Source organism: Lepidochelys kempii, chromosome 5, assembly GCF_965140265.1.
Source record: "Lepidochelys kempii isolate rLepKem1 chromosome 5, rLepKem1.hap2, whole genome shotgun sequence".
In the NCBI taxonomy this organism is placed as follows: domain Eukaryota; kingdom Metazoa; phylum Chordata; order Testudines; family Cheloniidae; genus Lepidochelys; species Lepidochelys kempii.
Window position 1 is genome coordinate 34,111,391 of NC_133260.1, and position 18,294 is coordinate 34,129,684.

Below are 18,294 nucleotides of genomic sequence, written 5' to 3' on the forward strand. Positions count from 1 at the left end.
CTAAAGGCCAACAGAACCACTGATGGAGTCTGTTGGCATTTTGGTTGGGCCTACCAAATCTAGGCCTAACACCAGATGAAAGAGTAAGGAAATCTAAAGACTTCATGGTTGTTCTGCTTCACCAAAACCTTCTTGGTAAACTCCTTAAAAAATGAAAGATTTAAGACCAGGTGATAACTGTCAAGATTATCAGCATCAAGAGTTGATTTCTTCCTGAGTCTTAACAATGCTTCAGAACCCAACAGGAGGAATTTATAATCTCCAACAACAACCAATCTAATGCCACCCCACTAGATTTTACCAAGCAAGAAGGGCATGAGTCTAAATCACAGGTAATAGTTCAAAACTCCTTAAACACCTCCAGGACTACCATGAACAAGTGTAGTCAAAACACAAGTGGAGAAAAGATTGCATTTACCTTCCTCCCCTCCACACACACATATACACACCTGGGTACGTATCTGCAAGCGTGAAGACCTTCAATCCAGCCTAAATCAAAGCAGCCTTGTTCGCAAAGTAGATGGAAACCCATGATTCTGTGTGTAAGCAGACAAACCAGGCTTGTCATCACCTAGAAGAGTCCCCCTGATTTGTTCTTCATAAATGCCACAGTGGAGAAGACACTTTTATTTGCCTCCATCACAACCATTACCTTGACATTTCAACAATTCTTTGGCACAATCAGTCTGATTCAAATCATAATACCTGCTCTCGCCTCTTTTCATCCCACTTCTTCTGTCACAGGTTGTCTGTTCACCAAGATGATGTTTAAGAAAAATGAAAGAGAAGGTGTCATTTAGGCACTATCACATACACAATTCAGGACAACAGATGATGATAATGTCCCACTAAACTATCACTGGCTAAACAGCATTCTGAAATGCATCTGGTTCCATTAATCTCCAAAAGTAAACTGTTATAATTAGTCCTATTCATGGATGGGAGCAAAAGTGAACTCAAACCTCACAATGAAATCCATCACAAGGCTGTAGTTCTCAAATACACATAAAAATACACACAGAAACAAGAGATTGTCACTCTGTTTATGCACTGAGACAGAAATAGTCCCATGGTTGCCATTATGACCATAACTTCATGAACTAGCCTAGAAAAATCATCATCTGGTCGGATATTGCTATCACCCAAGACAACCTGTGTCAGTAGTTGCAAACTATATTGGACAAGAAGTCATTCAGTCCAACCAGTTTCACCAAGATGCAGTTCTGCAGTCTCTATACCAGTCAAATCCTCATTTTAACCTCATTCCAGGATCCACAGTGAAATGAACTGGAGTAGAAAATGATGTGTCTCCACAAATCCAATTAATCAGATATGCATTTTACATTGATTTAGACTACCAAGAAGAAAAAATAAGTAACAGCAAAAATTAATTGAAATTTCATAGTAGTTATTTGTAAATTACATCCCACACCACTTTAATCTTGGGTTGAGTTTCCAGCCCAGCTCCAGCAGCAATTGGCTGCCAACTGACAAGTCTTTTGAAGTCTGCCACACAAAATGTTCCAGACCTTAAAAGTACAATACTCCCATGCAGCCCTCACAATTCTTAAAGCTCAATACATCAGGCTTGCTTGACTGAAATTTTAAAATGATAAATTTGGGATTGTATCCCCAGCTGTGGCCAAGCTCTGCTTGGCAGAGTTAAGAAGAGAATGGCAGATCCCCAATCCTAGAGCTGGGTGGGGGCCATTTTGGATCCAACATAACTTAACCTGAGGGCAGCTCTAAATTACACTCGTTGGAATAGTCTCCTAGGGACTGCTCCACTTACCAGTGACTGCTCTTGCCACTCTCTTGACATGCCTCCTTTGTGTCTGGTGGGCAGTGGGTGGGAAAGAGCTGGCTATGTTGGCTTTATCCCATCCAGGGCTTCTCCTACACAAGTGGAATCCCCAGTTGCCTCTTTATGACAGCTTCCCAGCTGCTTTGCACTACCTGACCAGCACTAAGGAGCCAAACAAGTTGTGAGGATCTGGGCTTCACTGTTTTCAGAGGCAGTTTTGGTCAGAAATGCCTGTCAGAGAATGCAGTTGTCGTCATTTACATTTTCAGTTTCTCATTTAGTTTTACAGATTCAGATTCATTGTCAGTAACATTTTCATGTTGAGATTCAGTTGCAGTATTGCCACCCCCACTTATATCGTCATCATTCCAGGAAGAGGATAGCAGTTCTCCTTCAGTGAAATTGCCTGGCAATATCCATTTCAGTTCCTTTTTATTTTCTGAACCATTTTAGATGAGAAACAGCAGAGCAAGTTCTTCTTCATTTCCCTTCACCCGCTATGTTGTTTTCTCACAATGTTTTTTGTTTATTTGTTTGTTTCCACTTCTCATTTTCTCTGTAATTTTGAACCTTTGGTCGAGGTGTAACAACCATTGAAACTTTTGTAGCTGGTTTTTTAATCTGTGGTGTTTTTCATCTAGCTTTTTTCTTAAATCTGGTCTAATCAAATCAGATCTCTTTGTAACTGAAATTTAAGAAATAACTCTGCAGAGTTTTCCATGGGCTTGTTTGCCATACTGACTGACATGAGAAAAGAAAGTTTGTGATACATGGTCATAGGGTTCAACCCCAATTTTTCTCTTATGGCCTTCAGGGTTGCAGAATCTACAATGCTGCATAGGGACATAAGGTTCTGTTATTACTCTCTGAGTTACCAGTAAACCCCAGGAAGGGGGGTGAGTTTGACCTTATACAACATGTGTAGATTTTATTTTACTAGAATGGGAATGCCACCTGCTCACATGCCCTTTTAACTGTCTGCACAAAGCATTCTGCTAACCACACACACAGTCACAGCAGTTGTTAAAGTTCTACACACCACCAGAGACTTCCTATATTTAAGGTCACTGGCAGTCTTCATAGCCAAATCACCTCCTTATTCTTCCCTTGGCTCCTGAATAACCACATACACAACAGGAGCCATCCGGGCTAATAAAGGCCCAGTGGTGTCATCCAGATATTCTGAGCCTATGCAATAGAGTTTATTGCTAACATTACTTACTGCACATCTAAGAAAGGATGTGTTGTGCATACTGAATTCCTTTCTCCTCCTAAGTGCTCCAAATCAATTGGATGCACTTTCCAAGTAGGATAGTTCCAGTGGCCTTGGTCAAGGATGGCAAATAGTTGCCAAATAGTTCTTGATTATGGATCTTGTACACTTGATTGGCATCTTCTTCCAAACCAGCCAAGCTATGAAGTTTTTTTGTTTCTTCTCTTCCCTTCTCTCCCCTACTCCCTGTTTTTTTTAGAAGACAAAAAACAAAACAAACAACAAAAACCACAACTGAACACAAAAAAACCCTTAGAAATTAAACATAAATAACTTTTTAAATGAGCATTGTGGTTGCACAATTAAACACTGAGACTTGAGAAAATGCCAAAGTTAAAACTGACCCTGCAACTTTAACCGTGGTCTCTTGTATGTACACATTATGGTACAGTCTTTACTTATGTGATCACATACTATTCAGATAATACACTATATTGTACATTTTTGTACAATAATTATACATATATGCCGATTCATAGTATTATGTGTACTAACTATTCTGCATACTTCACACAGGGTCCATGAAAGTAATTTCTGTAGAATATTCACAGTAAACAGTACTTTTTAAACATATTACAGGTGAAATTTAACAATACAGTCCACAATGAATACATACAATACAATACAATACAGAGGAAATATAGGGGTTTAGAATCAAGTTACAACATTAACTCTTGCAATGATTACACCACAATCAGTGGAGCGTCATTAATATATCTTATGTAAATACATTTCTATTTGTTATATAATCAAATGTTTAATATCTTAACATCCACATACTTTTTTTCTCTCAGCTTTTGGAAAAATAAGTTTTCAATGTACTTGTCCATGTCTAGTTCGAAATATAATTATACATTTCATATCAGTAGCATGCAAGTATAAATTCTGTACACAAATTCTCACTCATTAAAGAAACAAGTGAAGTCTATCTTAAAGTACATCCAGTACTTGGAGAAAGTAATATTTGAACTTTGTTAAGACAGTGTGAGACTAAGCATTATTAAGAGTCTATTTTAACCTGAAAAGGCCTGGCCAAACAAGAAATTATAAAAATGCACCCTTTCAATATAACTCTTTTTGTGTATTTCTTTGAGAAGCAGCTTGTGAAATTCTATAGCTAATGAAGACTGTGCTGAGGTGAATCTCTCTACAGTGAGAAAAATAAATTCCTATCGAGTGTATAGTATAATGGTGCTTAGAAAATTATTTACATACATATTTTTGAGAAAAGAGAACTTATTATGGAAAAGGGTAAATTTTCAGAAAGGCACCCTCCCTTTTGCAAAAGCAATTTTCAAAGAAGCCAGCCAGGGGTGGAAAGCTGACTGACTTTGTCTCCTGTCAGGAAGAGAAGGCACCCAGCTGAGCACAGCTACCTACTGATTTTGTGGCAGACCAAAATCAACTAGTCTAGAAATCTCCATCTGGAAAATGGAGTGTACTTGAGTCCTCTTCCTCCCCTCCCTTGAATTCTTGGTGGAGATGTGGCAGAAAATGCCCTCACATGTGCCCACTCTCAAATCCAGACCCCTCCCAAAGACTACTTTTTCTGAGTGAAGCCCCAAACTCTGACCCACACCCCCAAAAAACTGTCTCCCAAAACATCTGCTTCTGCTAGGAGAAAGGGCCTAGAGGTGGGCCCTTTCTCACTAGAAGATGAAGACTGCTACTTTGTGAGGAGAGTGGGCCTTGGGAGAAAGCAAGAGAAAATCCCAAGACATTAATAAAATGAATACTGACTGGCCACAACAATAAATGACAAAAATAGTTTATTCAATAGTACATGTTACACAAAGTGAACCTCAAGAACTATTTTGTCCCTCAGGCAGTATTTTACTGCTACTGCCCTCAGAGCCAGGCTAGTCAATATTTACATAATATTTGTGCTATATAGATAGATTTTGTTACAGCCATACATGTCCTACATATATCAGAGATGGGCCCATGTTGCAAGAGTGTATTTGAATCTAGAGCTAAATCTGAACTTCTCTAAAGTTTGTTACGTTTGTATCTAGCATTTTAACTTAATTATATTTTAATTTTATTTGGAGACTGGGGCCAGCTGCAAAGTTTAGATCCAAATCCAAAAACATATATTAATTTATAAACTTCTTGGAAGGAGATAGTTTTTAAAACTGACAGTGTGAGAAAAGCAGTCTTTTTGTGTCCTGACAATTCAGTTAAAGAGTGGCCCTATTGTGCCTTTTCTGTCATTTATATTTACTTGTTGGCACAGCAAAAAAGGGGGAAAAGTGGTGAATAGAGGCAAACAGATAAACGAAAAAAGCCTTTTGATTAAACAATGCACCCCCGACATTTAGCTATGTACTGACCTAATATTTAACATTTTAAAAAGACAATACAATAAAAGAAACAGCAGCTGTTTCTATGTGATGTCAAAAAACAGGTGGGATACAAGTCTCCATACCAGCGCAATCATATTGATCTCCTGATGATGCACATATGAGGCACATATGCAATCATTATTGACCCATCCTGGGACTCATTTCCAGGAATATGGCCAGATAATGCCCCAATATAATAACAAACACTGTCTAGAATCAGTATAAACATTTTATCTGACAGATCAATAAAAATCCAAGGTGAAGCTGAAAAAAACCAGCATGTGTCTGTATCACAAAACAAATAGTGAGGTCCCTATTCACAAGGGCAACAGAGGCAGCAGCAATTTGTGTTTCCCACACTGCCCTGCCAATGACCCCAACCCTGACCTGGAGGGGCCACCCTCACTTTGGTGAGAGGCCATTCAGTCTTGGGTCTGCCCCTGGTGCCAAACTGCTTAATTATGTGTGCAGAGGTGGCTTTATGTGGACTACTGTGTCCACTGGGACTAAGCTGAGACCCCCCAAAATTCATGTCATGGATCCCAGGCGCACTAGTGAAAGGTTAGCAGAACTCAGCTCACCGCCACAGACATAGCCCTGAGAGAGAGACTCCTTGTGTCTTTATGAATGGTAGGAATGGGGAATGGATGGACCCCCGTGAAACGTTCCAGACCTATGAAAGTTTCACATCTCCTGGAAGTTTTGTATTATTTCCTAACTACACAGGGATGGAATAAGGTTAAAGTTGTACCTGAATTTTACGCTGCTGTTTAACAAGGCTGTTTCCGGGGGTGAGGGTTATCCCCATGTTTTTGTTCCCTGTGCCTTGTTGCGGGAAGCTGAGAGAAACCACACTTTTCAAAACATGTTACAACACAAGAATCAAAGCCATATCCCTTCAGTAGGAAATCTAGCTTTTGAAATCAGCCGTTTATCGGGGGCTCCTGAATAAGGGGTGTTTGCTATTAATTGTTAATGTCGTCTGCCATTAGAGGGCACTAAACAACCCTGCATTAATGCTGATTCAGAAAGAGAGAGAGAGAAAGAGGGAGAGTGACACCGATTTGGGGAAAGATTAACAAGGGATGTGGAGTCCCAAAAAAAAGCTTCTGAAGCGATCAAAATGCCCCAGGGCTGCTCACGGTGATGATCATAATAATAATAACTCAAATTGTAGCGAGGTCAGTTATTTACCAGTCTGCTTCTTAATGTGTGTGACTGCAGGTGGTGCAATGGGACATTGTGATTCACGCTCACTTTCAAAGCAGGACCCAGGCCCCGGTCTGAGGCACCCAAACAACTGTCTTCTAATATTAGCACGGCTGTATTTCTGGATCTATTATAGTCTGTCCAGACAGATCCCATTGTAATGGGATCTTTTATTAAAAGATTAGCACTATCTCCTGCAGTTGGTGGAAAAAAATCTGTTATCACTGAGTTATTTGCAGTTGTGGGGAGGGGGAAGTAGGGGAAAAGCCTGCAGAATAAAAGCTGGGGGGGGGGGGGTTAAGAGCACTGGGAAAGGGGTGGGGAGGAATCGGTAGAATTTACGCATGAATCCCAATGATCTGGCAGTGTCCAAGAATTTTTGTCTGCATACTTTGCTGTCTGTTGTGCTTTGGTGGCTCAGAGCAGCGAAAGAATCGAAATTAAAAAGGCAGCTTTTGAATAAACAATACCATTTTCCGTTAAGTAATCATTTTGTATAAAAGGAAATATCGCCTACTCAGTTTCATTCAGCGGTGCCAAAAAATGTTATAAATGAGAGACCGCCAACTTTCTAAGGGGAAGAATAATGCCAGACTGTGCTTAGTAAACTAGTGCTCTAGAAGTTCATTATCGATGTTGCAACCTTTTTTATTCTGAAAGGAGACCGCCTACGTCGCCCCCATTCCAGGCGCTCCCAGTGAAAAGATTGTCACTTGGGTAGAACCCCAGGTATTAAACTTTTGTTTGTTTTTGACCAGTCCCGGAGAGGGAGATGTGTGTGCGCCAGACACCTAACTACTGTTTGAGGTGTTGGGGTAGATTTATTATTAATCACAACCATAGAGTGGGCATGTCACCCCCCACACACACACACCACCACCACCACCACAACAACAACAACATATCTCCCGAGAGACTTCATCACCTTTTGCTGAGCCCCAGAACTTCTAACAAGAAGCGAAAACATTTCCGCATGCTGATCAGGTTGTAGTTTTGTTTTCAAGTTCCTTTGTGGGGGGCTAGGGGAAAGGATCGCGCCTCTCCGTCCCCAGTCAAGTGACATGGCTCTTGCTTTAGTCCTATAAATTGTGTTAAAGCCCCTAGCTCCTCTGCGTGCGCGCCTCCTGGTATTAATGACACGAGTGGATAGTTCTGCTCTCTCTCTCTCTAAGCTCCAGTTACCATTCTGTTTTTTCCCTCCTTCCTGTTACTACGCAAAGAACTCCAGCGATTCCCTCTTGCAGATTTGATGTGAGACTGTGAGTGTGTGTGTGTGAGAGTGAGAGAGACAGTGAGAGAGAGAGAATGTGTATATGCACCTAAACCAGATAATTGGAAAGGGTTTCCAGAAGGTGGAAAATGTCACCTGATTCACAGTGAACTTTTTAAATCTCCCCACCCCCGAACACACACACACATTAGGAGACCGCCCACCGCAGACAGCTAAGACCCCCTTATAGATTTAAAGAGAGACTGCTTTGAGAGGCTGACGTTCATTCAATAGAGCGATCATAAGCAGACTGACTAGTGCTCTCTGTCTTTCTCTCTCTCTCTCTTTCTCTCTGCTCCACTTGATATTGTTTCTGTCTCTTTCACTCGCTGGTATACTGAGGATGTTAAATCAGAGAATCCACCCGGGCATGCTTTTATTCCTGATGCTTCTGTGCCACTTCATGGAAGATCACACAGGACTGGGTAAGATGAGATTGTTTATTTGTAGATGTGTTTTATTTTCTATATTTTTCTCTGTGTTTAGCTTTCTCCTGTTGAACGTCTCTCTACAAGGGACCAGCTTTAGGAATAGGACCGCAAGTTAACTATAAATGGGACCGCTTTGCACAAATGTATGGAGCTGACATTTAGAGATATTTTTGATCGGCCCCTTAAACTGCTATGCATAGTACAGAGCAGCGATGATGATGATGATTGTTATTTATTATTATTATGCAGCATGAATGAACAGCAGCCCCACACAGCAACTTGCTTAGTCCCAATAGGTGCTCAAAGTTTTTGTTGCAATGTAGCTTAGATTTTCCTCTCGACTGCTTGGCTGCGAGGATGGTGGGGATGGTGAGTTCCACGATCACAAATGACATTTTCAGACACTAATATTAGTCATTTTCCGGCTATCCTTTCAATATTTGGACACCCCCCCGTCCCCGCGCACATACACATTTGTGAGTGAATTTTGTTGGGCTGTGAATTCTGCTGCAGCTGGAGAATGTGTTTAAAATACATGTCCCAGGCGAACAAAAAAACAGAAAATGTAACAGCTGTCTTTTCCACGGGTGATTACTGAGGTTTTTTTTCTTGCTGCCGCTCCGACAACAACCTGAACGAGTTAGACTGATGGTTTTTACTGAATATTTTTTCGCTGAGCTGGATGCATAGGTTAACCTTGTGAAGGCAACTGTAAGGCGCTCAAAACTGACTTCTATCGTTCTTTTGATCCATGAAAACTGATTTTCAAAAGGGTGTTGTTTATTCAATTATTGCTTGGGGGGGGAGAGCTATCCTCCCCCTCCACCGTGTCCCCATATATATCGATCTGAGAGGCCGATCCTGCACTTCTCACTCCGGGAAAATTCCCATTGGAGTAAGGAAACCGGATCGAGCCCCTGCTGGATTAGAATCAATTGCTATTAGAAGTCACACTGGTTATTCACGAGAGGCTCATCCCAACCAAAACTCTCCAACTAAAAAAGGGGCAGTTGCTTGGACTAATGTTCTTGGCTCGAATCCATCAACAGCAGAGATAGAAGTAAAACAAATCTCTATCCGATTTACGTGCAGTGCACTTCCCTATGAAACTGTGTCGGAAGAGACGATACCTATAACTTTTGGTTTGTAAACTCTCTAGTGGTCTCCTATTTCTGTGCCCCGGCCTTTTGTTTACTTTGGTCACCCTTATTTGGATGGCAGCTAACTTGCTTCAGCAAAGAAAAAGTCATTTCTTAAGGGAAGCAGCAGCAACCTTTCGAGATTTCGAAAGACTTTGCTAACAGGCAAATGTTACCAATTCTTGCCGATTGTAAAATGGCCTGGATTGAAACTCTGGGCAGCTCTAAACCAATGTTGTACAGAATTTTTGAGGAAGGGGAAAAAAGTATTTGCAAACGTGTTTTTCTTTTACCCCTGGTTTTTAATGCACATCCTTGTCAAACCTCTGTCACGCGTATGCAAGTCCCCCTGGTCTACACATGGAATAAATACCTCCGAAAACTGCCTTGCCCTGTTCCGATCAGGTTATTTAAACTGCGCTGCCTATTGCTCCAGAGTAGCTGCAGGTTATGAAATGGGACAAATAAAAGTAAACAGTCTAGTAAAAGTCAATGCAAGCCGCACGTGTTGTGTCTGGGTCACTGGTAACTGACATTGATATGGCTGGGTCTCTCTCTCCCTCTCGCTCTTGCAGCTGGGAATTGTTGGCTCCGGCAGGCAAAGAACGGCCGCTGCCAGGTCCTCTATAAGACTGATCTGAGCAAGGAGGAGTGCTGCAAAACGGGCCGGCTAACCACTTCATGGACTGAAGAAGACGTCAACGACAACACGCTTTTTAAGTGGATGATTTTTAACGGTGGTGCCCCAAACTGTATCCCATGCAAAGGTGTGTTTGAAAAGTGCTCAGAACCCGTATGTGCAGGGGATGGCGGTGGCCGGGATGGACTCAGCAGGGGCAGCAATGTTTCCCTATGCCACTCTCCAATCTGGATTTTAAAGCTCATCCAGTAAAGTAAATGCCCGGACTTGGACACTGTATTAGTAAGAAGGGGAAGGGATCTAGCCTCTGCGTGGTGAAATAGATGTGTGTGTGCAAACCAGCAGTTTGATCTTCCTTTTTGGTGGATCTCTCTCAGGACCCCACATTTTGTTTTCTGGACGGGGCGGGGGGAGGGAACTTGTTGGCTCCCTTTGTGCCTTGGGGGTTTGTCGCGGTGTTTGTGTAAACACCATTAATCCGAAGTCTGATGAGCAGACGAGGTATTAAAATGTTGCCTCTTTCTTTCCATCCCCTCCCCTTTAGAAACGTGTGAGAACGTGGACTGTGGACCTGGGAAGAAATGTAAAATGAACAAGAAGAACAAACCTCGGTGTGTTTGTGCTCCGGATTGCTCTAATGTCACTTGGAAGGGTCCTGTGTGTGGCTTAGATGGGAAAACCTACAGGAACGAGTGTGCTCTCCTCAAAGCCAGATGTAAAGAGCAACCCGAACTTGAAGTCCAATATCAGGGCAAATGCAAAAGTAGGTTTACAAATCTAACCAAGTCCCCCGAATACCACAGGGTGTGTCTGAATGTAGGGAGGAGGAGCTGACGTACTTTCCCACAATAACAAGATGATGTTTCAAATACTGAGGGACAAACACTAAACCACGTTCAACCGACAAGAACATAGCTGAATTGAGAATCCCCCACAGCCATGAAACACTGTGTTCACACCAGCTTCCCTGAGATGTGAAGGTTTTCCCCAGTGGCCTTTTTATGAGGAAAGCTGCTGAAGACTTTGATTGTGTCATTTGATTGTTTCACATGTTCACTCCCTGTATGAGGCATTGGATCTCCTGTTAATTATTGTATGTTTCCGTCTTTATTTCAGAGACCTGCAGGGATGTTTTATGTCCAGGCAGTTCCACGTGTGTGGTTGATCAAACTAATAATGCCTACTGTGTGACATGTAATCGGATTTGCCCGGAGCCTACTTCCCCTGAACAGTATCTCTGTGGGAATGATGGAATAACATATGCTAGTGCTTGCCACCTGAGAAAGGCTACCTGCCTACTGGGCAGATCCATTGGATTAGCCTACGAGGGAAAATGTATCAGTAGGTATCATTCTTTGGGGGTGCTTATGGGGGGAGGGGAATAGTTCTTCATAACTAATTGTTTCACAATTTTGTAGAAGGGTTTCTGGATGCAGATTATTTCCTAGAACTGAATGTGTTGTGCAGTCCTGCAGTTTTTACTAAAGAAAAGGGGGAAATTTTACTTGAGGGACACCTGCAAGATTTTCAAAAAGAAAAGGAGGACTTGTGGCACCTTAGAGACTAACAAATATGCTCAAATAAATTGGTTAGTCTCTAAGGTGCTACAAGTCCTCCTTTTCTTTTTGCGAATACAGACTAACACGGCTGCTTCTCTGAAACCTGTAAGATTTTGGGCCCCAAGAGGGGACAGAGGGTTCAATCCTTGATATCAGTGTGAGTTTTGACACTGTTTTCAATGGGAGCTGGAGTCAGGTCCTCAAATGTATTATGATATGACAACAGAGTAACACAATCTCAACATTCAGCTGAACTGGTTTCTTGGAAACATTTGTCTTCAAGAGGTCTTGGCAAATGTTATTTAATGTCAATCAGATACATCTGATAACTTTTCCCTCTTAGAAAAAATCTTGTAGTGATTGGGGAGTGCTGTTGTGGATTAAGATAAGAAAATAACCTCAAAACAACCTGGTATTTTATATTAATTGTTATTCTTAACAATGTTTGTCACCACAATATGTTTGTTTTTATCATACACATTTCAGGTAACTTCATGTCTGAAAAATTATCTTTACAAGTTAAAGATCTCAAATCTAGTTCCATTTTGATAGCATGTGGTGAATTAACATTTTAATGACATAAACAACTATTTTATAAGGTTTAGCTTGAAAAATAATCAATTTAGAAATGTTTAATTAATTGGCCAATTATAGACCTCCCATTTAAGACACTGGGGAGAGGGGATTCCCATTGATTTCAATCAGAGAAGGTCAGGACCTGGTCATTTACAATATGCAAATTTAATTCCACCTGCCTGAGGCTAAATTCTGCTTGCTTTGCTCCTCCACACCCACCTCCCCCCACACACAGACCCATTGATTTCCAAATGCACTATGTGCTTGAGTAAAGTGAGAAGGATTTTACCCATAAATTTCATATTCATTTTCCTATGAGTTCTTGATATATGAGAAGAGAGATTCTGCTTTACTCATTTCTGGTATCTTGTATTTTTAGAAGCCAAATCCTGTGAAGATATCCAGTGCAGTGCTGGGAAGAAATGTTTGTGGGATTTCAAGGTTGGCAGAGGTCGATGTGCCCTCTGTGATGAGCTCTGCCCTGAAAGCAAGTCAGATGAAGCAGTCTGTGCCAGTGACAACACTACTTACCCAAGCGAATGTGCCATGAAAGAAGCAGCCTGCTCCATGGGTGTGCTTTTAGAAGTAAAGCACTCTGGATCTTGCAACTGTAAGTGAGATTTTAAACCTTGCAGACATTTAAGGCTTCTGAAGGCAATCCCTAGGTAATGAAGACTTATGCCTTTAAAAATGAGAATTTCATTTAAAGATTTTTCCCTTAGAAATATATATATAATATATATTATACACATGTGTGTGATTGGTAAATTGCAACAGATAGTCAACCGTCTGTGGCTTGGACACTTTCAAGATACCTGTTTTTTGAGGAAAAGTCATGTTATCAGCAAGGGGTTGCCCTAAGAGCATCATACTAGCTATTTTTCCTAATTTGTGTGTGCTTCGCTGTTTGCTTTATTAACACTTGGATATATCCTAACTCCATCCAAAAAACCAAGCTTACTGTTAGCACATGGGCTGCTGTCTTAGAGCAGTTGCCTCTACTAACTCTGAATGAAGGACACAAAGCAGTTAAACCTAGAACACAAGAGCGCTTTTTATCTGATTTCAGGAATCTGCCAATAAAACCTGAGCCATTGATTCTTCAGAACTTTCTGCAATTATGACTTCATAGCTTATGTATAAAAAACCATATTACATAACAGCAGATGCCAAAGAGCATCTCACTACAAGTCACGTAAAATGCAACGCTGTATTATGGCTGTTCAGAGGGCTTTGAAAACATGCACTGAGCTGCTTCTGCGCTGTTGTTGTCCTTATTTAAACAACAGCTCCCCTGTATTCCCCCATCTAGCCATTAATGAAGACCCCGAGGAAGAAGAGGAAGATGAAGACCCGGACTACAACTTTCCTATATCTTCCATTCTAGAGTGGTAAAACCTCCATCACTATTGGAACAGCCACTGGGCAAGAAATCAATGTCCATACTGTAAATAAGTGTATGCTTATTTATTTTGGGGAGAAAGAAAAGTATACATATAGTTGAGTCTTGTAGACATTTATTTATACTGTGTCATGTTTTATAATTTATACATAAAATGTCTGGTTGACTGTACACCTTGTTTTTTGAAGAAATTTATTCGTTACGGGAAGAGCAGTGTTATTTATTGTGAGGTCTCTTGCTTGTAAAGTAAAGCTTTTTTTTTTTTTTGTAAACTATAAAAGTCCATTCCTTAGAGCTTACCCATATGACTCTCATCTCTTCTTTTCACTGCTGTTAACTCCTCTCCACTTTCACAAACTTGCATGTCAGTTTCTGTTATGTTTATTTATTGGATTTTCTTCTTGCCCCTCTGTACATAAATGATCCCTCGGGTTTTTGTTTACAAGGAATCTTGACTGACCAAAAGGCGCTGATTTAAATATACTTTCTGGGTGCAGTGAGGCAACTTTAAGGACACCTCTTCCACTTAACTTTGCTCTGCTTCTAATCACTTCATGTACTGACATGCTCTCAGTGTGCTGAGCATTTATACTGTACTATAAGAATTCTGGACCCAAAGAAATTGAATTATGAAGGTTGTTAATAACTACATGGCGAACAATAATGAGAACAACGTTCTTATTCTTTTTTATTTTTTGTAACTTACATAAATGCTTTATCAGGTGGTTCCTTTAAGATGGTCCTGCAATACCACTTTTTAAAGTTCTTTTAAACTGTCACTAAAAAGGTGTATCAAAGCTTTATCAGTTCAAGTTTCTTGCTTGTCATAATACTTTTTTTTCTGATGCAATTTTATATTTTCAAACATGGTGAGTTAAATATAAATTCATTTAAATATATAGTTTTGTACTTTTCTACCATGTAAATGTGCAATGTATATAAAAGTTATAATGTGTATTTGTAAATAAATGATGAGTGAACACAACAGAAAAAAATTGAATTTTCCCTGTGTGCAGACCTCAATTACTGGTTGTAAAGGGTTTGGGGAGATTTGTCCCTGTTATACAGAGTGGTAGGGGAAAGGGAATTGTAAATGTCATTGGGATGAAGTGGAGTTGTTCAAGGACACAGCTTTCAACTGAAAATCCGTATCCACAACACTTATAATTCCAGCTTGCTAAATACATTTTCTTGATCAGTGTCACCAGTGCACTGACAGCAAATAGTTGTAAATCCGTATACACTTCTGAATGAGAATAGATATAACCCTTTTTTCCTTCTCTCTATGGTAATGAGATAGGTTTGTCATTAATTGAACTGCTTTAATTTGCATCTTTCTGGGATGGTTTGACTATCTATTTACATTCCTACTAAGTTTCAGATCCATGCCATGTTACTGGGGCACTGAGTTGAAGCTCCATCACTAGTCAAGTGATGGAACTTGTGTTTGTGACAAACACAAACACTCAAAGGTGTTCAAGTTAACCAAACAAAAGTTAAAGAGAAGAACCAGAACAATAATCACAGAACATGGGGGAAAAAATGCAACGGACATAGTATCTCTGGAAGGTGATTTGCTTTCAGAAGTAAAGTTCACTAGGGGATTTCCTTTAATGAGCTAATCCAGTATCTTATCCTCCTGGTGGATATCCATAAAATGTATATATTCAGAACACTGTAAACTTTATTCAATGAACTGAGCAGGAAAAAACAACAATGGTAATTTCCACTAGTATTGCATGGACCAGAATCCATTTTTCAAGTAACTTCACTGGACTATATTGTGCTCTCAACTAAGGCCCCATTCTAAGCACATGCTTAAGTGCCTTGCTGAATAGGAATATATTTTAGCATGTGATTAAGCAATTTTCTGAATCGGGGACTGAGAGAATTATTTGGCTCAATGGTTTTAAGTCTTCACTGTCCAAATACAATCACAACTAAGAGCTAGTTCCTGATCTCATTGCTTACCCCAATAGTCCCCTATATTCCATAATATTTTAGCTCTACAATTTCCCTGCTGTTAGGATTAATTTAGAGAATAGTTTTCATTTGTTTTGGGACACATCAATTATTCCTTTTTTAAATTAAGAAATAAAAATGATGGGTTTTTGGTTTTAAGTAATGTAGAATTTAAAAATAATAGCAGATACTTCCCCCCTCCACTTTATCCAGACAAATAGTCCTTTCAGAAGATGGAGGCTGCGGCAGGGTGCTAGTAAGGTGAGCAGGTTTTTGTTCCACTGAAGATAATATCATTCGGAAAAGAAATGCAGGCGGGAGGGAACTCAATCAGAAACAATGTCTGACTAAGAAGAGAAAGCCAAAAGGCCTAATCGCTGAAGAAGAAAAATATAAAGCTATATCTCATACATTTTTGCCTGACATGTGGACACCTTAGTCATGTAATGATGTAATCATTACAAACTCTTACATCTGTAACCTCTCAAGAAAAAAAAGCATGATAATATAAGGAGAAGTAAATGTTTAAAATAGATACCTAGAATGATCAGAGACAAGAAAGGAAATTCTCTGGAAATTCAGTTAAAGTGCATCCTACTTCACCTCTGACAAGACAAAATAAAAAGGCTATATTCTTATTTTAGTTTTAAACAAGAATTTTGACTGAACATAATCAGAGAGAGTGTAGTCTACTGGTTACAGTAATCAAGCAGAAGTCTGGACTTCTTGGTTCTAGTTTCATCTTTGCCACTGACTCACAAAGTAACTGTGGGAAAGTCACTTAGGTTCAAATTTTCAAAAGTGGCTGGCTACTAGTTCTGGGTGTTTTAAAGTTTGACTATGCAATTTTAGTCAGTAGGGCCAAAATGTACAACTTGGATCTCTGCAGTTAGGCTTCTAAATCCATATTTTGTCACCTAAATAATATCACGCTACTTCTTGGATTTAGGCACCTAACTTTAGGACCCTAAATTTGAGGTGTTTGGCCCATGAGAAAGTTAATTATAAGTATCAGGCACCCATGTTTGTTTTTGTGTGCAGGTGTATATATGTGGGACTGTAAGTGTGAGTGGTTTTGCTAAACATGAAATATATTTCTTATATCTACATCCATGGGATAAATTCAAGAACCATATAATATGGTAGCACCTTTTGCCTCTTTCCTTGCACTTTGCTCACTAATCCATCTCAGCCAGATATTCCAAACCTCTCAAAAAATTTCAAACAGCGGCCAAGCTTTTTTCAATTATAAAAGAATCTGACTTGAAAATGCTTCCTTCTTTCCCTCCACATGGGAATCAGGTGAAATTAAATTTCTATATACAGTGCTGTATTCTAGACCATGACATTTTAACATATCATGAATAACCAAGGCTAGAAACATCAGTACATTATCACTTTGAAGAGATAGGAGTCCATGCCTTCTGCTGAAACATAACATATGTTTGAAGACCTAAGCATTCACAAGATATCAGACTTTAAATTCATAACTCCCTGATGTAAAGAGGTAGTAATTACATTTGTATTTTGATATCTCTGTAATTCAGAGGCCCGCCTTTACCTGATCAGTAAGACAGCTTTTGCAGGTAGACAGATATGAAAAAAAAATAGTACTAGTAAACACTTTTAAAACGCTGAATTTTCTAAAATAACATTTCTTCCATACATAAATGCATAATGGTGTTTGATGCTAAGAAGGCCTTGTTAGCACTCATTTGGGATGACTTGAATAATTCATGGCTTCACCTCTCCTGACTAATATGGCCAATCATGGGCGGTGGGTATCAAAGGCCGGAGGACGCTGAGCCTCCCCAAACAGCCTTGTGTGACTCCACCCATGCTCCGCCCCCCCATGCTCCCTCCTGCTTCCCAGCGCTCTGCAGCTCTTCCCCTGTGGCCCGGGCCCTGGGCTGGGGGCTGTGGCTAGTGTGGGCCAGCCTGCAGCCAGGGACTCTGGGCAGCTGGAGCCAGAGCATGTGCTGCCCGCCTGGCACTCCGGGGCTGGTGGCTGCGCTACGAGCTCGGTGCTTCGGGGCTGGGGGTTGTGTCACCCGCCTACCTGGTGCTCCAGGGCTGGGGGGCTCTGGGCTCTGGTGGTGGAAAGGGGGCAGGAGGGGTGCAGTCTTGGGCACAAGGGTAGGGATGGGCTGGAGGCTAGCCTCCCTGAGCCCGCGGTTCACCCACCACCCATGTGGCCAATAAAGCTTTTCTAACGTCACATACTGGAGAGATCAGGCATGAAACCGAAGGTGTATTTAAGTCACTCAAGGTCATGATGTTCAGCTCTGAGATTGATTTGGGGTGAAAGCCATGTTGCATAGCTAATTTTCTTGTAATTTATAAATATCTTGTTTTGATTTCCTAATTTTCAAATGGATTACTTGAATTTTGCCATAAGATTGAAGAACACTCCCAAATGTGTCAGAAGACAGAAAACGGAGGGGAGTTTTGGACTTTGATGCTAAAAAGTTGGAAGATAATCCGTTTTTTAAAAATGGCTATAATTTTCAAATGTGAGTGCCTAAAATTAGGCTTCTTAATTCACATATTCATATTTTCATGTATGAAAAGCACCTAAATCTCCCATTGACTCTAGTGGGATTTGTAGATATTCAGCATTTCTGAAAATAGGTGTCATTTTTATTGAGGTGTTTAAATGGGGATTCAGAAATCTCCCCACTGTA

The 18,294-nt window shown here is 40.4% G+C and overlaps 1 protein-coding gene across 1 annotated transcript; it reads left to right on the top strand.

The window, feature by feature from the left end:
• Positions 1–8,143: 8,143 nt before the first annotated feature.
• FST (follistatin) lies at positions 8,144–13,875 on the top strand. The gene is made up of 6 exons (XM_073346171.1): positions 8,144–8,326; positions 10,047–10,238; positions 10,656–10,874; positions 11,228–11,452; positions 12,626–12,856; positions 13,559–13,875. The coding sequence occupies exons 1-6, from the start codon at positions 8,245–8,247 to the stop codon at positions 13,639–13,641; spliced, it is 1,032 nt and encodes a 343-aa protein (XP_073202272.1). The 5' UTR covers positions 8,144–8,244; the 3' UTR covers positions 13,642–13,875.
• Positions 13,876–18,294: the final 4,419 nt, after the last annotated feature.